General features: G+C 31.9%; 2 protein-coding genes across 2 annotated transcripts; one reads left to right on the top strand and one right to left on the bottom strand.

The window, feature by feature from the left end:
• The first annotated feature begins 6,513 nt into the window (after nucleotides 1-6,513).
• LOC125829477 (uncharacterized) lies at nucleotides 6,514-12,627 on the top strand. Its single transcript, XM_049508691.1, has 7 exons — nucleotides 6,514-7,086; nucleotides 9,133-9,380; nucleotides 9,604-9,759; nucleotides 9,887-10,043; nucleotides 10,586-10,728; nucleotides 10,823-10,858; nucleotides 11,512-12,627. Exons 1-7 carry the CDS (start codon nucleotides 7,011-7,013, stop codon nucleotides 12,226-12,228), a joined length of 1,533 nt encoding a protein of 510 aa, XP_049364648.1. The 5' UTR covers nucleotides 6,514-7,010; the 3' UTR covers nucleotides 12,229-12,627.
• A 1,046-nt stretch (nucleotides 12,628-13,673) lies between these two features.
• On the bottom strand, nucleotides 13,674-18,753 carry LOC125829510 (short-chain dehydrogenase ptmH-like). Its single transcript, XM_049508731.1, has 3 exons — nucleotides 18,344-18,753; nucleotides 16,483-16,642; nucleotides 13,674-14,033 (listed from the first exon to the last, which is right to left on the bottom strand). Exons 1-3 carry the CDS (start codon nucleotides 18,678-18,680, stop codon nucleotides 13,697-13,699), a joined length of 834 nt encoding a protein of 277 aa, XP_049364688.1. The 5' UTR covers nucleotides 18,681-18,753; the 3' UTR covers nucleotides 13,674-13,696.
• Between the last annotated feature and the right edge of the window lie 4,486 nt (nucleotides 18,754-23,239).

Raw genomic sequence — 23,239 nt, 5'->3', positions numbered from 1 at the left:
ACTGTATGGATACAAATGCAGCCTCCCAATGGGGATGCAATAATAAACCATATAAGAAAAGAAAACTTAAAAAGAGTTTAATGAAAAGAAAGAATTTTTCTAGAAAAGATTATGTACCTAGAAAAAAATATTATAAAAAGAAGAAAGAATTTATAAAAACAAAACCCGCAGATAAATGCAAGTGTTACAATTGTGGAGAAGAAGGCCATAAAAGTTACGAATGTAACAAAAGAAGAGTAAAAATCTCAAAAATTGATAGAATAGAAATTGATTCTGATCTCGAATCAATAAAATCAATTAATAATGATGATTTCTTCGAAGAAATTTATGAAGAATACTCAACCAGTTCAGAAGAATCTGATGAATAAAGAAATTCAAGAAAGGGAAGATTCAGTTCAAATCCTAGAAACTGAAGAAGATCATCGAGGATATGCTTTAAAAGCCACCTTTGATGGAGAAACACTCAGAAAAATCCAAGGATTAAAACTAAACCTTAAAATAGAAGATAATCTTCTAAGCAGAATGCAAAGAATGTTTGCAAGAGATAAAATTTCCTATCATGAATATCAAGAAATAGAAAAGGTAATAGAAATTACCCAAACAACAGGAAAACATAAACTAAACCTGTTAACAAAGCCTATGATTGATCAGATTCTTAGGAAAATTCCGGAAAGAAAAAGAAAAAAGATGAATTATGTTCATCTAGGAGGAATCCAAATATTAGTCAAATCGACTTTCAAAGAAGGAATTAATTGTCCAATAGTAATAAATCTATCAGACGAAAGATTTATTAATGCAAGAGAAGGAAATCTTGGTATAGTAGAAGGAAATCTAGCATACACAAAGCTCCCTTTTCACATATTACCCAAGATATTGTATCTCACTCAAAGATGCGGATTTCAATGACGCACTGAGTTTACACTTTCAGATCAAAAGAAATGATCTATTCAAACCAGGTAATCATATAATGAGTATATATTACCAAGCCTTGTACACAGTTACAAATTCTAACTATGGTAAAGTATATAAAAACAAAGAAATGATTGAAATAGATCAAGAGTGTGCAAGAATTGCAAGAATTGTTGAAGCAGAAATTCAGCAAGCACAAATTCCAGATGAATATGAAATTCAGTTTGGAAAAACTCAGGAAATAGGAAGTACTAGTAACCCTAGACTTTCAATAGATTACAAAAGGAATTCTATTAGAAAAAGCATATCTAACAGATATTCTGTAAAAAACTTAGAAATTTCAAATATCACCAAGATAAAAGGAAGAATCTTCAATGGAATTGAATGGAAAAATCAGGAAATCTTAATACAGACTGGTGCAACAGCTAACCATATAAAAGAAATTCTACTAGAAGGAATATCAATTTACGAAGGAAAACATTACACTTATAAAACCTTCGAAGGAAATAGCTTTAGTTGTAAAAATATGGTAGATTTACCTATACAACTAGATACTATAAGAATAACAGTCCATTGTTATATTACAAATCATGAAAGTGATCAAGATTTAATATTAGGAAACCTTTTCCTAAATAAATTAGAAGATTATAGTATAGGAAAAAATGGCATATAAATGCTATATAAAGGTGAAACTTGTTTCATATCAAAAATATAAAATGCCTAAGGAAACAATCTTTAAAGTATCAGTTTTCATAGAAATAACATTTTATGATACAAAACTAACAACATGTTGTCAAATAGACAATGGATCTGAAGCAAATCTATCAAAATCTTTTTTAATAAAAGATTGGGAAATAAACAAAAATAATATACACTACAAAAAAACCCCAAATTACCAACTTATTTTACTAACAACTTAAGTTGGTTAGTATTCTACTAACAAATTACCAACATATTTCTAACTGAATTATATTTTAAAACTTAACAACAGAATTCTAACATATTACTAACCAAAATCTTACTAACTAAGTATTTTAGTTGATAAATACGACGAGAAAAAATGGTGACAAATTTAGCAACATTCTATCAATGGATTACCAACTGAAATATTACTAACGCACACCTTTTGTTGGTAATATTACCAACGAAGTATATATCAGTTGGTAAATATGACAAAAAAATTGTTTATATAATTTATTAACATATTACCAATGAATAACTAACCAAACATTTTCCAACGGCAAGATTGTGTTGCTAAATTTACCAACCAAATATAAATGTGTTGGTAAATTAGTAACGAAATGTAATTTGTTGGTAAACTTGCAACAAATATCCAATTAGTTGGAAATTTTGCTGACGAATAAAGATTGTAGTTAGCAAATTACTAACATCATTAAAATAGTTGGTAATATACCAACCGATCATTAATCCATTGGTAAAATTTACCAACATATTAATTATTAGTTGGTAATATTACATATGAATGTTTAGTTGAATAGTAATTACTACCAACTGTGATAAAATTTATTGGTAAATTATTAACTACTAACTTATATTTGAATAGTTGGTAAATTTACCAATTGAAGTTAAATTTTTTGGTAAATCAACGTCTAGTGTTGAGGTTTTCATATTCAGTTTGTATCGTTAGGTGTTTTAACTTATAGCCAAAACTTGACTTTGGTCAATATTTTTGGTAAACGTGCTCAGATAAGAACTCTTTAAGTGTCATTAGCTTCGAAAGGTTATTTTTTATCTAACAGGAATGCTAGTTCAAGCTTTGAGGCTTCCGTTTTTTGTTTGTGCCGTTAGGTGTTTTAAATCTCATGTTTTTGCCAAAATTTGACTTTGGTCAATATTTTTGTGAACGTGCTCAGATGAGAATTCCGTCAGCGTAATTAACTCCAAAGGTCATTTTTTATCTAATAGAGTGGTTGGTTCAGGTTTTGAGGCTTTCATTTTTAGTGTGTGCCGTTAGGTGTTTTAACTTATAAATTTTGGCCAAAATTTAACTTTGGTCAATATATTTGATAAACGTGCTTAGATGAGAATTTTGCAAGTACAGTTAGATGCGGAAGGTCATTTTTGATGTAATAAGATAGAGGGTTCGGGTTTTGAGGCTTCCGTTTTTAGTTTGTGCCGTTAGGCATTTTAACTTTTAAGTTTTGACCAAAATTTCACTTTAGTCAATATTTTTGGTAATCGTGCTCGAATTGAAATTTTGTCACCGCGGTTAGCCATATAAGTTCAGTTTTGGTCTCATAGGATGGTTGGTTCGGGTTTTGAGACTTATTTTTAGTTTGTGTCGTTAAGCGTTTTAACTTTTGGCTAAAATTTGAATTAGGTCAATTCTTTTGGGAAATATGCTCAAATTTGAATTTCGTCAGCGCGGTTTGCTCTGGAAGATAATTTTCGTCTTATAGGATGGTTTGTTTGGATTTTGAGGTTTTCATATTCAGTTTGTACCGTTAGGCGTTTTAACTTTTAACTTTTGACCAAAATTTGACTTTGCTTAACATTTTTCGTAAACGTGCTCTGATGAGAATTCCATGAGCGATTAGCTTCAGAAGGTCATTTTTATATCTAATAGGATGGTTGGTTCAGGTTTTGAGGCTTTCATTTTCAGTTTGTGTTGTAAGGCATTTTAACTTTTAAGTTTTGGCCAAAATTTAGATTTGGTCAATATTTTTGGTAAACGTGCTCAAATTAAATTTTTTGATATAATGATATGTGTCATATTGAGATTAATTTAACTTGTTATCATAGATTTTGCATTGTTTCATTCAAATATGATTTATAAAATTGATATTAATATTTTTGAATTTATATTCGTGCTCTTAGATTTTTAAATGCAATAAATTAATAAATATTCTACTATTGAATAATCATTTAGTTAATAATATTTTGAACATATTGTCAATCAATTACTAACCTAACATTGAACTTGAATGATATATTACCAACAAACTAACAATCAATTAGTAAATTTATTAGAAAAATAAATAATCATACTAACGTATTTAAAATTTATTACCAACAAGGGTTGTGGTGGAGTGCTAAGTACTCTTTCATCCTTAACCAAGAGGTCTCAGGTTCAATTCCCCTTGGGTACGTTGTCGCCTTTAATTTGTTAGGTAGCGCTTTACCCCCCAATGTGGGACTTCCCAGCGTGAATCCGGATTTAGTCAGACTCCAATGTGGGTATCGGACACCGGATGGGAAACCAAAACAAAAGAGTATTTAAAATTTATTGGTAAATTACCAACATAATTTTTTTGTTACTAAAATTGCCAACCAACTACCAACGAAATCGAATAATGAAGAAATTTTTTTTACTAACTCCTTTTCAATTCGTTAGTAAAATCACTAACGATATACTAACCAAAAATTAGTTGGTAAATTTACCAACGGAAATTTCAAGGCAATGTTTCAAAATTTTGTAACAACATCTTTAGGTGTTTACTAATTGATTTTTGGTTGGTAAGTTTACCAACAAATTAAAATCGGTTGATAATATTTACTGACGAGCCTTTTAGCAACGGATTAATATAAGTTGGCATTTGGTTGGTAACTCAATTTGCCAACCAATTTGATCAATTTACCAACGAATTTTTTTGTTGGTAATTGGGGTTCCTTTTGTAGTGATATCAATGATTGAAATTACAGGGAATAAAGAAAGACTTTCAAAGTCTAAAGAAAAAGTAAAAATAATTTTAGGATCAAAAATTGTTTCTATAAATAAATTATTTGCTTATGATAAATTGGAAACAGATTTATTATTAGAAAATGATTTTCTACAACATTTTCATGATTATCACCAGACACTATATATGATAAGCCTTAAAACTCCTTGTGGACATTTCATAAAAGTCCCAAGAAAACAAAATCCTTATAATCTTGAAAAAGATAATGAAAATTTTAAAAGAAAATACTTAGAAAATCTAAGAAAAATCTCTTGTAAATGCCTTAATCTGGAAAAGATTAAAGAAAATTTGCAAAAAACTTATGGAGAAAATCCATTAGAAAAATGGGAACAAAATCATGAAAGAGCAACTTTAACTCTAAAAGACCCCAGTATAATCATCAGAGTTAGACCTATGTTCTACAATGAAGAGGATAAGATTGAATTTAAAATTCAAATTAAAGAATTACTCAACTTAAAATTAATAAGAATGAGTAAAAGTCCTCATAGTAGCCCAGCATTTATGGTAAGAAACCATGCTGAAATAAAAAGAGGAAAAGCTCGAATGGTAATAAACTATAAAGAGCTAAACAAAAATTGTTTATTTGATGGATATTTTATTCCAAATAAAAACATTTAATTAACCTTGCAAAAGAAAAAATTTATTTCTCAAAATTTGACTGGTCAAAGAATAAGTTTCCTAAAAAATAGGCTTGATCAACTATGTATGTCACATAACATACAAAGAAAAGCTAAGAGAATTAACACACAAATATACTGTATGGATACAAATGCAGTCTCCCAATGGGGATGTAATAATAAACCATATAAGAAAAGAATATAAAAGGCCTGACAAAAGCAACCATGAAAAAAATTCCTAAGGTACTCAAGTAGTATAAAACTTGAGACTATATATGGCTATCCTAGAGGTCCTTAGGTATTGTTTGGCATAGTTTTTTTTTGTGTGTGTATAATATGCAAAAACCTCAATAATTTGGGCGCTAGTTACATTCTATCTCGAATTTTTTTTAAATTATAATAATTTCAGAACTCATGAAAACATTGTTTCTTTGCCCGATACACAACAAACGATACATAAGTTATGTATCAGATATATAAGTTATGTATCAGAATTCAGATACATAACTATAAAACCAGATTCATACTGATTTAGGTTTGAAATAATTGGAGTTATGTATCAACAATAACATTTGTACCAGATACATTGTATACAAACCAAATTATAATATATGATAGATATGGAGTGATGTATCTAGATATTAAAAGAGAGAAGGAAAAAATAAAATTTTGTAATTAATTCAAATGATAGAATTTTTTAGAGTTTACAATTTTTATTTTGTTTGGTCCACCTCAATAAGTCGGGTACTGATTTATTTTTTCTAAGCAATAAAATAGTCTACAGATGAATATTCTTTAAAAAATAATACAATTACTCATCTAATTTCTCAATTTGATAATATCAAGTATCAACATCAAACAATCCCCTCATTTTAGCTCTTATTTCTCTAGATTTTCTTTTATCTAGTGTGATTTATATAAATTATAAAATACATTATATTTGTACCATATTTCTCTACATAATTTCTTAACAAACGCTTTCACTTTTGATATTTATTTATTCTGTAAATATTTGTACAATAAAATCAAATAATCAATACAATACTACATAAAAATGATTTTATCCTAATTTTTTGTCCTAAAATAACGATTTTTTCCAATACGTGCACAATAATATATGAAAAAAAGAAAATCCATTTAAAGAAAAATAATAAAAAAAGAAAGAAAATAGATGGCAAGACAATTAACATAGCAGAAAAATCATGTAGACTGCTAGAAGGCTAAAAATGTGAATATTTATACAAATAGATTGCTGAAATCCAGAAAAGGTCAAAATAAGAAAAATTAAGAATCACTTTGTCTTTCTTCCCTCCTTTCTCTTCTTATATATACGTTTTGTTTTGTTCATTCACTCTGTATCACAACGCCCAAAAATCTCTTCTTTGGGGTTTTTTTCAGTCTTTTTTCGTGATGGGGTTCCCCAATTCTAAACTTTCTTGAAACAAAGCCCCATTCTTGGCTTTGTGTCATTCTTGAGATTTGCTAATCTTGATTTGTGGTTTTTGATTGAAAGTTCAAAACTTTATTAGTTTTGGGGGTTGTTTCTAGGGTTTTTCTTTACTTGTTCAAATGGAATTTACCAAAATTTTGAGCATTTGTTTTCAGTTTTGAATCAGCATTTGCTCAATTGGATGGTTTTAGGATAACCCCTTTTGATTTCTTGGATTAAAGATTGAAACTTTGTTCGAATTCTTTGTTTCCATCAGTTGTTTTTCTTGGTTTGTTGTTGTTTTTAGGTTCTGAATTGATTTCATCAACTTTTTTGGTGAAGAGGGAAGGTAGGATGAATAGTGTTTTGAATGAGCAGACTCTTGCAGACAAGCTTTCAAAGCTTAACACCACTCAGCAGTGCATTGAAAGTAAGAATCTTTTTTTTTTTTTTTTCTTTCTTTTTTTTGAATTTGCTATGTTTACCCCATTAATGGAAATGTTTGTTGGAACTCAGTTTCTGATGTCTCTTTTAGATCTTGGTAGTTGTTTCATTGTGAATTGACAGAATTGAGTAAGGACTTGTACCTCCAGTTGAATCTGACTAGTACTTGTAGTGGTTCATACAGAATTTTGTATAGGGATAGATGGTCTATCAATCTTCCCTGTTTAGATTAGTTTTTGATCTACTAATCTTATTAGTTTCACAGATGGTATTTGATTTGTGTGTTTACTTGTAAATGTATACTAAATTTACTTGATTGTCTTATTTTTTCATATTGAGAATCAACTTGGCCAGTTTGTGGAGTTCAATTGGATTTAGATAATGTAGACCTAAACAATAAAGACCTACTACAAGTTGAATATGTTTAATTCCATAAGAATGATTTATTTATTTTTTGGAAAATTGTTACTCAAATATCCTTTAGTTTAACTTTGAAGAAGTAATTAAGATACCAATTTAGCACTGAGGATGTATGTTTTAGGAGAAAAGGTGAAGATGGAAAATTCCTGCCCTTTCGTTCTCTATGTTTGATCTAGAAAGAAGTAATGCTGGTGCTGCATACATACATCTCATGTTTGCCAGTGTCCATTGAGATCAGTGACATTTGCTTTACCTAACTGACGTTGATGTGTGCTTCATTTACTTCAATCATGCTGAGATTTTGCTTCAGCTTGTATTTTGTTCTTGACAAGCTCCACATTTTAGAGCATTAACCAAAGTGTTGCTAAGAAGATACTTGTTTCTGTATCATTTGTTGATATAGTTTGGACGTGTATAAATGAAAACTCAAGACTTGGTAGAATCTGAATGATGTTTAATTAGGAATTGTCAAGGTGTGAACAAGTTAACTTGGATACCACCATTATCAAAAAGAAAAGAGTGGTGACTGTCCTTATAAACTGTTTCTTTTTTTTGAAATAGACTGTTATAAACTGTTTCTTTTTTGGTCATTATCGTTATACATAGCCTTGAACCCTACTTTTGGCGATCTAGGTGCATTCTCTGTATACATACATCAAGTACTTCTATGTACTTTATGGTATTTTGGCATTTGCAAATTTAAGTTATCTCATTTAATCTTTTAGGGAAGTTTTCATTGTATTTCTTAACTCTTAGGGGTAACTGCTTGTTACTTTTCATACCAAATCTCATCTTGCCTTTACAAATTAACTGATTCCCACCTCCCCTCCATATAAAGAAAAACAATTCATTCCTCTCTCCCACTCCATCTTGTTAGAATAAGATTGCATTTCTCCTATCTGAGGTCCACAGATTAAAGTAGAAGGTTGGGTCTTCAAACCTACTTTTAACTTACAAACAAATGGAGCTAATCTTTTACTCCTCCTATCCAAATTTATATGACATACTTCTTTAGCCTATCCCAGAAAAAGAATGTCACGCTTTCTTATTTTGTAACAATTTATCTTTAAACTTCTCATTTTACCTAATGATATGATTTATAGCCACACAAATGTCTGTCTTGTTTTAGACCATGAGTTTTAAAAGTAATTCTCTTTTTATTAAACTACGTGCCCAATCAAACACTACCACATAAATCGGGGCGGAGGGAGTAGTAAATTTGTCCATACTGATGATTGCTATGTATATTTAAATTTTGGGGCTTACATATGAAGTTCAAGCCTTCTCACTTGCAGTTTGAACTCTTCTTGCTCTCATTTGTGGAATGCACAACTAGCAAACTAAACCAAAAGGGCTTATCTTTCCATTCACATGTGTTAGTACATACCAGATAATGTCTCCCTTTTGTCTTGTTCTCTACCATCTTGTGGCTTTTCTGTTTTCATTTTGCTTCCATTTATAAATCCTTAGTTGCATATTGGCTGTGAACCTTATAAGATCATCACTTGGAGTGATACTTGGGGAACATTTCTTTTGCTTCTCTATTTGGTACTTTGCATCCCAATTCATACATTTTTAACTTTAACATTGTTTGTCTTGGTTTTTAATGCAGCATTGTCCCATTGGTGCATTTTCCACCAAGATAAAGCAGAGCTGGTTGTTACAACATGGGGTAAACAGTTCCACAGTTCCGAAATGACTAAGAAAGTCCCTTTACTGTACCTTGCCAATGACATCCTGCAAAACAGCAAGCGTAAAGGAAATGAGTTTGTCACCGAGTTTTGGAAGGTTCTTCCTTCAGCACTTAAGGAGATTGTCGGAAAAGGCGATGAACATGGAAATAATGTAGTTTCCAGATTGGTATGCTTCTTGCCATTTTGCTTCTGAACTTTTGACCCCCATACCCTAGCTTATGTAGGGACAGGGCACAGCACAAAAGGCAAAATTTCAGCCTACTTTTACTCTTGTTTTTCAGTGTCTGATCAACCTGTTGCTCGGAAATTATTGAGATAGTTTAACTGTCTGTTTCGGTAAAAAAAAAGAAGATATAGTAGTTTGACACTCTTGCTTAAATGGTTTGTAGGTTAAAATATGGGAAGAAAGGAAGGTTTTTGGATCTCGAACACAGAGCCTAAAAGATATAATGCTTGGAGAAGAGCTGCCACCACCACTGGAGTTTGGAAGAAAGCGAAGTCGTTCTGTCAGAATAGTTAAAAGAGACACGCGGTCCATAAGAACGGTGAGCATCGGTCCAAAAACGGTGACATGTTCCTCATAAAGCACTTTTGTTTGTATCCACTGATTACTTAATTGCTTTATCTTGCTTTCAGTATTACTTCTTGTTCTTAACACTGCTTTGTAACCAGAAATTGACCGTTGGAGGAACAGCTGAAAAAATAGTGTCAGCATTGCACTTGGTAGTCAGTGAGCATTCTACTGAAGATGAAGAAATGAGCAAATGCAAGTCTGCTGTTCACCATGTGCGAAAGATGGAAAAGGATGTTGACATGGCCCTTGCAAGAGGTAATCTAGTTCTCTATTGGAATGCAAAATTAACACGTCTGCATGGACTGCTCATTATGTTGACAATGAGCTTAGTACACCTCAATATCTATAAAAAGGGTGGATGATGAAGATATACTGAAGCCTGTGATTTAGTGATATTCAATAATTGAAAGAACAATGGTTGATTCTCAATCCAAGAGAGTGAAAAAAATATCATTTTTGCATTACTTTTACAGATAAAAAGGAATAAAATCATGCCTCCTGGGGGATCTGGTGTTTGAGGTAATGGGTGTAACAGCATGGAGAATTCGGGTTCGAATACCAGCTGGCATACTTGGTTGGCACCTATCTGCCCCAGCCTTTTGGACCGGATACCATAGAAACCTGTACTTTCCTGCTGTATAGGCAAGTTGGCCCGAACACCAATGAGATTAATAGAATTACACGGCTGAGATCTTGACAGAATGATAGATTAGACATCTCTTTATGGTCCTTTTTCCCAAACTTTGTTACTTATAAATTACAATTGGGAATTAAGAGCATATTATCTTGTGTTGCAGCAAAACATCCAAAACGAAAAACCTTGTCCAAAGAACTGGAGGAGGAAGAAAGGATGTTGAAACAATCCATTGAGAAACTAAAAGTTGTTGAGACCAATAGATTGACCCTTGTTTCACAGTTAAGGGAAGCATTAATTGAACAGGTAAGTAATAAATGCATCTTTTCAATCTTCCTATTCTTTTGGCATATATGGTACTGTACTTATCGTCCATCTCATTGTCTCTTAATTTTGTCAGGAATCTGAACTAGAGAGCGTTCGGACTCAGATACAGGTTTTTTTCTCACTCATTAATTTTAAGCTTATTACTTTGTTTTCTTACACTGCTATTAGTTATATGCTTTATCCTTGTCCCTTTTTTGAGTTTGCGGATGGGGTGGGATGTTGGTGTTGTTGGACGGTAGAAAACAGAATTGGAGTGAAGGAAGACTTCAATATGTGATACAATGAGAGGGAAAGGGAGGTGTTGGGTTCCATGCTGCTTCTCGAACACCTCCCCAAATAATTGGAAATTGGGGAGAGATGTGTGAACATAGTATGAAAATCGATGTTATTGACATTTCTTGTGTCCACACGGCGATACTCTAGACGCATAGTGGCATAAGACATGTGGATAAGATGGAAATTTGGATATACTCGAATCTTGAGATATATAGAATTTTTGATAGAAAGTGAATTTTATCAGCTGAAGCCACTGAGTTGTCATACTGATACACTGACTGGCAGTCTGTCTGGACTTGCTTTACGATATGGTTCTCTACCATGGAATGGTAATACAGTGGATGGGTTTGTATATCGTTCTGACCTTAGCCGAATGTTGCTTCTTCTTTCTGAGCATTCTAAATATTTAAGTGTGTTGCGTGATTTCTTAGTCAAAAGCACCAAGTTTATAATAATACAAACTAATTTTATCTATTGGATTTTCAGGTGGCGGAAGCACAGGCGGGGGAAGCCAGCAACATGCGAAAGTATCTGGATGATGAAGATTATGTGGGAGAAAGAAAGCCTTCGGGTACAACAACTACACCAGACATCTATGGAAAAGCAGGACAAACAAGCAAGAAGACAGCTGCAGCAATTGCAGCTGAGGTAGCTGACAAGCTTACAGCTTCTAGCTCCTCTCAGTATATCATGTCGTCCGTCCTCTCTACATTTGCTGCTGAGGCGGCAAAATCTGCTGGGCTTGCAAAACCTTCATCATATCTGGCCACCAACAGTTACATTTCACAACCAGAAAACGCTCTATCTGATTCAAATGCTTTAATGTCAGCACAGTTACATAATCCTCCCCCAAGTAACCCTTATCAGTCCATGCTGGCTCCTCATCCCACAGTGCATCAGGGTCAGTATCATTCACTTGCTAATCCAACATCCCAGCAGTATTTACAGCCATCAGCAGGAATGATGAGCCCTTATAGTTATGGGAGTATTGCTGCCTTGCCATCTGTACCACCTCCACCAGCACCTCCGTCGTATATGACTATGACACAGCAACCATTGTCGATGATGCAGCAGGGTGTAGCACAACAGCTACAAGCACCATTACCTCAACAACCTCCTCCCCCTCCTAATTTCCGTCCTGTCACCCCTGTCCAGCCTCCTGGAATGATGTACTATTCTCAACCATATCATTCACAACAATGAGAGAGGAGTACTCTTTTCAAGCTGACCATTACTTGTTGGTATCAGAAACAACAAATTTCTAGATGTGAACAATAGGAGGTTCTTTGGACAAATCATGAACCGACGCATAGTGTTATATACAGGGCAAGAGCAGCTGATAGTGCAGGTAATAGATTACCATTAGTGTTTATTTTTCCATCTTCAAGACAGTTTAGAAATTTCTGCGATGATGATAGTCTTCATCCGATGTTGTTATTGTTGATTCCTTCGGGATTCTTTCTGTTTTTCCTTTTCATCATACATGTAACATTAGCATGATGGCTGCTGAGAATTTTTGTATTACTAGTTAAACAGGATAGAAGAACTAGGTTTTTCTGTCTCCCATAAACTTGGTAAATGAAATAGCCAGCTTTGTTTTCATCACATTTCTGTTTTCGGTACAAATGTCAGTTATGAAATGCTAAGTCTAAGGGTGTGTTATGGAAGAACTTTTTTCAGTTTTCTCATATTCGATAGTTCAAAATTTTTGAAAAAAAAATAAAAATGTGTTTTTCTCTAGGAAAACAAGTGGCATTTTACATGTATTACGTCTTTTCCATCCTCCAACATGCCTTATCTTCACTCCATCCCCACCACCCCTTACCCCCCACACTCATCGCTATCATATACTATGTGTTTAGAAATTTGCCATGATTGTCTCCATTTATGTTATTTCTTTATTTATACTGCTTTGTACTAATCTTTCTTGAGTTAAGGATCTATCGAAAACTATATCTACTTCTAAAATAGTAGTAAGGTCTGTGCACCCCTTTCCTTTCAACAGACTCCACTTTATGGGATTATTATTGTCATTTAGCTACCTTAGTCTCATAGATGTGAGTATAATGGATGAGACTTCTCCTCCCTTAATCATAGATCTCGGTTTTGAACCACCCTGGTTATGAAAAAAGTTCTTAATAGGAAGTGCTACTCTTATAGGCCCTCCCTGACACAAATTCAGATTAGTCAAGTTATTGGGTACCGAGTGAGAGATAAAAAAAACAAAAAAAAAAAACTTTGATGTCGGTGTGAATTGCTTTCCATTAACCTAATGAGAGAAGCAAGCAGCTCCGGAGTTCATAAGGCTGAACTTGACTATTGCTTAAAAGAATTCTAGTATGAAAATGATGGCTGAGGTTCTGTTTTCTTATTATGTAAATGAAATATATTATTCATGTGGATGTCCACCCTGCATTACGAATAATTTGAAGGTAAAACTAGTTTAACCTGCCTGCCATCAAGAATTCAACAACAAAATAAGTGTCAATACATATAGGAGCTGCATTTGAAGGAAACACGATTTCTTTCACAATCCTGTGAGAGCACCGTATATTTCATTGATGCAACTCTTTATTTAATGGAGAACCAAGAAAAAACATTTGCTTATAAGGGACAGAAACCACACCTCACTGAGAAGTTAAAATGACGATACAAATCTAAGAATGCAGTATCAACACTTCATTCCTTTCCTGACAATGAAGTCTCTGATAAAAATTGGAAGATGGTACATGATTGCAGTAACAGTAGACAAATGGCCAATAGAAAACCAAGCTGGAGGTTTCTTCTTCAGCACCGCGTTCACGGTCCTCTTTGCAAATTCTTCTGCAGGAGTTGAATTTGGGCCTTGTGAGAACTGTGCTCGTGCCCGGATTGATTCTTCAAAATTCTTGTACAACTTCCACTCTGGCATTTGAGTGTAATTGGCAATGGCAGTGTCTCCAATGTGGGATGTCACAGCTCCAGGGACAACAGAGATGACATCAATGCCAAATGGCCTAAGTTCCAGTCTACAAATAGCGCATAGTAGAGCAATAAGGACTACAACATAAAAACGTACATATGCCATTCCAATGAGGAAAAATGTAAGTTAGTAGAAGTAATTGATCCGTACAGAAGCTTTGGTCATTGGAGTAAAGCAGCTTTGACAGGCATTACATGAACTCAACGTTGTCTGTCAGCTGTGGCATCAGGAAATGATAAAGACTTTTATTACCATCTAACCTATAGGGGATGATAATAAGTTAGTTGAAGAAATGATCTGTTAGAAGAGGATACAATCCCAAGCATCTGAACATCAGCCAGCATATCACCACAAAAGCATATTACAGGTCTTTCAATAGCATAACACCTAATTTAAGACTTCCATAATAGAGGTCTCAAGTTCCAAACCCCTTGCCTGTAACAGCAGGAGGTTGGCCTATTGGGTTGAGCTTGTTGCACGGGGCTTGCCTAGTGCAGTTGACCTCAACTCTGTGGTTTGCAAGCTATTGCACAAGAGCGAGGTTTAACCTGTGCACACCCAAAAGGATAGCGGCTGCAGGTTCACTTATCCAAAAAAAAAAAATTAAAAAAAAAAAAGCTCAACACCTAATCTTCTCTTACAACCTAGAGTTTGTATAAAAAGAATAACTTGGTGATTAATGAAGCATAGCCAACAACTAGCATCCTTCAATCACCGGCTTGCAGTAAGGTACATCAGCCAGTAACATCTGTGATGCGATATATATAGACATCCTAAGTTTTGAGAGCTATAATACTAGTATCACTGCCTGGGATTGGGTATTCAAGCTGACGAGGCCTTACAGGTAGATGCTATATAAGTGAGCATTCTTATTTTGTGCTGGAACACCTTAATCTACCCAATAACTTTTTCAATTTGATCTTGTTTTTCCTTTTCGCATTAACTGTCACATAATTAGAGAATAGAGATTCACAATGGTAAGGTTTGAGTATGGTCATAGAACCCTCACTCTGCGCAGATCATTAAGCATCCCATTTACCAGCACCCTCTGGTTGATTGAGTGAACCTCTCTTACCTAGAAGATTTTTACAGTTATTTTTTCCTAGATTTGCATTCATTTTCAAATTAAGCTAAGATTTTCCCAAAATTTAACATATGGACAATCTGAGACAGAGAAGAAATTTCAGATAACCAAAATGGTAATGATGGAGGCGGTAGCTGGAGATGGTAGAGGAGAAAGCAAGCAAATGAATGAGAAAGAAATCTTTTAGCTGAAGGAATGCACTAGAAAACTGTCGCAGGATTTTTGAGAAAAAGCCAACAGATAACCTTCTTCTGTTCCAAAATGAATATCATATTTTGACTCGGCAAGTACAACAAGAAGAGAATTGAAAAGAGAAGACTTTGTAGCTAAGAGGTAAGATGTGAAGCTATATTTACATGGATTCTTCATTTGCCTTGGCATACTGGTATTGAAATGCTGGTGTCGGTTACTTTGTGCCAAGTCTTCGAAATATTTTTAGAAGTAATAATAAGTTACATGAAACCATAGCAGATACTTGAAGACATCTGTATCGGATATGTCCAGTAGTCAAATCCATGTATCATAGATGATAGAGCATGTTACACTTATATTTTTTAGTTAAAAATTTATTAAAGAGAAATTTGTATAAAGAGTTGCAAAAGTAACCAGAGGTAAGATTTTGTGATACATAAATTTTGTTGTAAGATCAACTCTTTTTCTTTGGAAACTGAAAATCATTATTGGGATAGAAGTAGAACAAAAAGGAAATGGGACATTCAACTTGGCAAGAGTGAAATTCATCTTTTGTTTTAGTTAGAAAACTTAAGAACTTGATACAATAGCCTAATCAACTTGCAACATGGTACACCACAAATTCGAACAGTGCCTGCTTTTGTCACAAACTTGGTACTGATTAAGGTGTACAGTCCAGACTGATCCTTCCTATTTTGAACTATATGACTTAGTATGTAGCCAAACATATGCTCAGCTGTGTGCTCTCTAAAAGCTACTCCAAGGAAAGATTTATTGACTACTAATTGGTATTACAAAAAGATGCTTACAAAGTTGGAATATTTGATCACAGGAGGAAAACAAGGCCAGAAAGCTAATTTGATCTAAAAAATGAAGTTTGAACAGGTGATTTCTTATCCGGTGTAAAGGTAACACTACTGGAGCGAGAAGGTGGACATGTTCAAAGAAACTTTTCCGGCTGTCTGTACATCTTATGTAAAAAGCTGAATCATTCATCATAAGAGAATAACAAAGGCGAAGAATGTAGTGTCTCAAAGAGGTGAAATTAGAACAGGTAATACCCAAACAAATTTTATAAAAAAAATTAAGCAAATAACAATGGCACAATAAATAATGTAAAGTTTAAGAGTCAGTTTAGTAAAATTTATTTACAGAATTGCTAGCACTTCAACGAAGAATAAGCATCCAAAACAAAGTTAGTCATTGCATACAAACGTACCTCAAGGTATCAGTAAATGAATGTACAGCAGCTTTGGATGAACTATAAGCACCTGCCCATGGACCTGGAGACAAAGCACTACAACTTCCAACATTGACAATTTTCCCCTGTTTCCTGGATGCCATGTGCGGGACAACAGATTGAATTAACCTTATGGGACCTATGGAAATATAAAACAATGTCATAAACAAACACAAAAAAAGAAGCGAATAAAACTGCTGCCAGGGAAAAGTAAAAGAAAATAATAAAACAAAAGAAGTAAGAAAATGAGAGAAAAAATCATTTATTCCAGCTCCACCAGACTAAGATGGAAAATTAGTTATTTGGGAAAAGCAATGATTTCTTGTTATCAGGACAAAGAGTGTAGGATGTGAATACAGAAATATAAACCATGTGTAGTATAGGTTCAATCATTTTGCCAATATTTTTTTTCTAAAGAAGTTCAATCATCTTCTAACTCTCTTAGCATAATTTTAATTTATTACAACCATCATACATTGAAAACAAACTTTTCCTTTTGGTAGGTTCCAATAATGTGTTTACTTTCCCCAATAGAAGAGAATTCTAGCATGAACAACACTAAACATTCCCGACTTTACTTCTCAACAATTGTGACAATTCAAAGAAAATGTTAAATGTGCATTGGATATTTCCAACTTAACTGATAATGTCTCAAATGCAGGTTTATTTTTTTAAAAACACATAACAGGATGACAAAGAGTGTCGAAGATTACAGACAAGTGTCTAAAAGAATCGTGCATAATTCTATATTGAGAGACTTCATGTTACTAGTTCCAGAAGGAGGATATTAGAAGCAAGGAAATAGGGAATACTAAAAGATACAACACAATTAGTGAGAACAACACCAACAACAAGCTAATGATGTTAACGAGACACTCAATTATTCAGCATGCCACAACCAAATGGTTCAAGTGAATACAAAGATTACTGATTCCAATTATGTAGAGCGGAAAGAATGACAGTTGCTTCGAAAGTTTGTATTTGGTTAGTTACAAAGTCATTTTTCATTCCTTGCAAAGTAGTAAACCAATAATGCTTTGAAAAAAATAAATTTTGAATTCCCTGAACGCGGTAGGAAGGAAATGTATTGGTCAAATATTTTGGACAACATTTTCTCTAAGAAAAATAGCTCCTTGAAAATAAGGAAAATGAACTTCCTAATGAAAGTAGGGAAAACAAGCTCTTCTGTGACATTCCATATTAACTATGTCCTTCCCTCCATAGCTCCAAAACACACATCATCCCATCATCCATACTCCTACCTCCTATAGTATTTGCCTAAATTATATACAAATGTTTTTAGGATAATGATTTTTGCTTACCTACCGAACACAAACCCACTTATTTTCTAGAAAATATTTTTCAAGATAACACTTTCCTTCATACCAAACACATCCTAGATATTGGCTAAGTGGTTTGGAGGGTTCAAAATTCAAATCTTAGGCACTATATTTTTATTTTTCGAACCTCCTTAGTGAAAATCCTGAATTCGTCGCACATGTGAGTTGCCAACCAAACCATGGGGACCATATTGCTCTGTGGTCCAAATCAATCCAGTAAAACCAAGAGCTCAGCTTACCCATGGATGCCCCACCAGCCTCCTGAGCTATCAAAATACGAGAATGTAAGCTGGTTGTTCACACTGTTTAACCATTTATTGTTCTCACTTCTCATCAATTTAAAGCAAGAAAAATCACCCATCAAGAACTTCAATAAACAAAATTAGCATATAAACACACACACCCCAAGATCAATTGGCATAATAACAAACACTTGAACTACAATTTCAAGGGTGAAACATAAAGGGATATTGAAAGTTAAATAGTAATACGATGCATACCAAAAACATTGGTATTGAAGGTATGTTGAATAGAAGATAAAGGGAGTTCAGCAAGAGGCCCAACACACTGTACACCAGCGTTATTAACAAGAACATCAATTCGCCCAAATTTGTCAAGAACTTTTGTGAGTACATTGGCCATATTTTGTTCAGATAAAACATCAAGTTCTTGAAGAAAGAATCGTGGGTCATTTTGGAAATCGGACATGGATGTAAGGGATCGAGCTGTAGCTACAACCAGGCAATTCTTAGCAGCAAAAGCTCGAGCTAGCTCATGCCCTATTCCGCCATTTGAGCAGCCAGTTATCAGAACTACTTCTCTGTTTTCCACCTCCATGACAGATAAAGGTTTGGGGATTTTCTCTGTAAAGAAGATTGGAATTTTGTCAGCTATGAAGATTTGATGACAATAATATAGTTGTACATAGCTTTCGCAGATTTGACTCTTTGATACCCTTTTTTCGTGACATATAAGCTATAATAATTTTAATTAGTTTGAGGTTTAATTATTTTATGTATATAATGAAATAATTTATTTTGAGATAACATATAAAAGTATGATTCGTTAAAGTGAGATAAATGTTATTGGGAGTGTTATTTCAATATAGCCGTTATTTCAATATAGCCCTACAGTGCACATGCAAATTTAATATGTTGATGATGAATATCATATATTGAATGGAAAATTTAAAATAAAAATAAAAATTGAATGGAGCCCATTTCTCGAATGGTGATTATATAAATATGGGATTTGTACACGTCTATCTTTTTCAATTTTCATGATCCATGTTTAATTGAATACTCATTAATTTATTATACAAAAAATTCATTTGATCCAAAATTTTCAAAATAGCTTTTTTGTTTGAGTTAATTGTTTTTATTGATTATCATCCTAGTTTGAGACTCAATATAGTACTATGACTTTTCAATAACGGAGAAATCTTAAGAGAGAGAAAATCTAGGAATCAATAGATTTGCACCCACATATTATTTTATCAATCAATTAAATTATTTTAACTGAAATCAAACACGTCTTGTAGAGTTTTAATTAAAATTGAACGCATATTCTAAAGTCCCACCAAATGAGCAACTAACAAACATATAGCAAAAGATGTTGACATTCCATTAATCCATTTCAGTAACAGCTACAATGATGCTTTTTTATCAGCAATATTATTAGACTAAACATTGCATAATATAGGCAACACTAGCAGACCATGTAAGTTGATAAAAATATACATATGGATATCATTTTTAACAAAAGAAATCACAAAAATTGTCTGAAGTGTTTTACATGACCAAATAATGATACCAATATAATTCCTATATTTTACTCTTTTTCTCAGCAGTAATTATGTAATTCGATCTGAAGATGCCTTAGAGTTTTATCAAGTATTTCAATCTTAATTCACTTCTCTTTAATTATCTGTTACAAATCCTATTATTACTTGGAATGACGATTTTAATTATAAACAATATCAAAGACCAATTCGATCACCACTAATCTTATATTATATTTTTAATTTTCCAATCTTACAAGAATTCGTTCTGATTCATGTGTTTTGAAAAGTTTATTTATTTATTTATTTATTATCTTTTTCAATAATCATCCATTTTTAATTTAATTTGCAAAAAAAAAAAAACGGTTAGTCTAAAGATATATTAATTATTATTTTTTCGAAATTATCCTTTTCTTTAATAGTTTTTTCAACTATCTTTGATTTTTTGAAAAAATTGAAGAGTAGCAAAGGAATAATATTTGACAAATTGTCCTTTAATTATTGTTATTAACTACTCCTTCTAGTCTATAATAATTGATTTTTTAAAGCTTTTTTCCAACATTACGTTCAAAATAAGTTAATTATTTAATGTTTAAGAGAGTTATCAAAAGTTTCTTTCGTTTTATCCATTATTTACATTTTCTAGTTGATAAACTCAAGATAATTAATTACATATATTTGCTTTAAATTATTTCTATTTTTAAAAATAATTTTAAAATAACTAAAAACAAAAAAATGAAAAGTAACTACGTGCCCAACTTTTAATTGTTATGTTATCTTTTTCGAAAGTTAATTTGACTAATTTTTAAAGTTAAATTACATTATATTAATTCGATATTTTAAACAAAAAATTTAGATATTCAAAACCTATACAAAAAGTACTAAAAGTGGTAATTTTTTGCATATCAATATGATAAAAAAAAATATCATAAAATATTAATCAAACTTCTTATCATTTCATTCTTAAAATATAAAGAAATTATGATAATTAAAAATGGACGAGGAAAAGTAGACTTATTTATTTTCTATAGTTATTGCCTTATAGGTAAGTAAACTGCCTCTATCCCAACACTGAATCACGATGTAGATTACAATTTTTGCAGCATTTAATACACTGAACACTATTTCTTCTCTTCATTTTTTACTAGTCATGGTTAAACTTAACACGCTTCATAGAAAAATAATAATCTCGTGCTTTTATTTATTCCCAAGTTAATGTTAAAAGTAAAGATAGTTACTCCCTCCATTTCATATATTGAATTTTTAAGGTATTTTTCATTTTTCAAATTAACTTAATTGTTCAGTTTTCAAGACTATTTTTAGAGTGTTCTTTTAATTTTACCCTTCACTTGGATTTTCAATATGATGACTTCAATAAATTTGACAATAATTAATAAGGGTAAAAATGAAAAACTATGTTCAATTTATATCTTAATCTACTTTTCTTAAAGGGGGTGAAACACCTTAAAAATTCAATTAATATGGAATGAAGGGAGTATTATTCAAAAGAGTTTGGATAAGTGTAAAACTTTACTATTAAAGAAAAGGTCAAATATGTAAAAAGACTTCAAACATTTATCTTGAGTTTTGAAGAAAAAAATCATTTAGTATGAAATAGTAGAGTAATTTGAATAGTAAGTAATCAATGTTAAAAATAAAAAATAATTATTTTTTTCTTTAATAAGTAATCACCATTTATATTATAACAAATAAAAATAAAATTTTCTTTTTAAAATAATAATAAACAAATAAAAATAAACCAAACCAGTAACAACAAATAAATCAAGATGACTCCCAATAATGATGTGATTAAACACAATATTTTCAAAATATTTTTTTTTTTGAAAAACTTATGGCCAAATGGGAGACATATACTTCCTCCGTTCGCTTCTAATTGTCATGCATTTTCCGAAAGTTAAATTGATTTATTTTCAAAGGTAAATTAAATTACATTAATTCAATATTTTTTTTTTAAAAAAAATTAGATATTTAAAAACTATACGAAAAGTACTATAAATTATAATTTTTTACATATCAATATGATGAAAATATATATCATAAAATATTAATCAAAGCTCTTATTATTTGACTTAAAAAAAAGTATTACATTTAATTGTTAATAATGACAGTGTACTTTTATTCAATTATAAGAGCTCGTTGTCTGCCCAATTGTCTATATTTTTTATTTTTATTAATTATAAAGCTCTCTTTTGAAGTCGAGAAGGTTCAGCCGTTCAGGGGCTTATATATAAAATTAAATTGGTGCAGCAAATCAGGAGTTGGTGATATTAAGAGATGAAATAGATAAAATTATTCTATCAGAATAGTTATATATTAAATATTTTATTTTATTTTATTGTTATAATATAAATGGTGAAAAAAATGATCTTAAAATTAACAAATAACTCTAACCAAATATAAAATAAAATAATTCTTTATTTTATTCCAAAAATATTACTTCTTACATTTTAAAAAAATCGACTTAATTTGACTTGATACGGAGTTTAGAATCAAGTACGCCGAACATCTCTTTCCTTAAATATCTTAGGAAGTGAAGAAGACGGATTTAAAATTCATTTGGTAATCTTCTCCTAAAAGTAGGCATTTTTCTAAGGCATTGATATGATGACTTTTTTAACTACACGTGTTTTAGGGAGTTGAACGTCTTATTCGTATAAATGGCCTATGTAAATATAAGTCAGAAGCAAAAAGAAAATAAAGAGGATTTTTCGATATGTCAAATGTAACAAAATATTTTTTTCATTTTGTAGCCTTAAACATGCTATATGGATAGCTGAAATTAAAATGTTACAAAAAAAATGAGTCATTCTTTTTAAAATAAATTAAAAAAGGAAGAAAATCATTCTTTTTTAAACAGGAGAGGGGGAGTATTTCTTATCTTTCATACCAAATGACTCCAAGTATTTCTTATCTTTTATACCAAATGACTCCAATTAAAAATTGATTGGCACAATATATTAGCAAGCCTATTTGGGTTGACTTTTCGATTTTGACGTATTTTGTCATTTTAGCTTTAAACTAAATGCTTATAAACACTTTTTAAACTTATTTTAATACTACAAAATTACTTAAAATCTATTTTAACTTAAAAACATTTAAACTAAGTCAATCCAAACAGGCTTGAAAATACAATTTGCATGAACTAGCCATGCTTTACCAAAACAATGGCAATGAATGACCATTTCACATGCATTAATTAGGCCATTAAAATTTGTACCCCATGTGACACATAAATCAGCCTATTACAAATAGCAGGACATAGGGCGCTTTAAATGAGTGGTTGGCGTTGAAATTAAAAACATTAATATGAATTGAAATAGAAATTGGGTAAGATCCTGATCCGCTTAAATTTACTTTGGGTTCAAATAAGCTTAAAAATAGATTGAGTTTTGACCCGATGTAACAACTTGTTCCCGTTGTTATAGAAAAGCCAATGAGAAAAGAATTTGGGCCAGAAAACTATTGAATGGAGACTTAAAAAATTGTAGCCTAGTTCAGACTTGGACGAAATCTGAGTCAGGTGAGGTCTAGGGAAATCTGATAATGAATGGGAGATCTAATTGTGAATTTGATCACATGAGTGGATAGCTAAGAC

This window comes from Solanum verrucosum, unplaced genomic scaffold, assembly GCF_900185275.1.
Source record: "Solanum verrucosum unplaced genomic scaffold, falcon-dt-bn FXZP01000031.1, whole genome shotgun sequence".
Lineage (NCBI taxonomy): Eukaryota > Viridiplantae > Streptophyta > Magnoliopsida > Solanales > Solanaceae > Solanum > Solanum verrucosum.
This window is presented reverse-complemented; position numbering and strand designations above follow the sequence as displayed.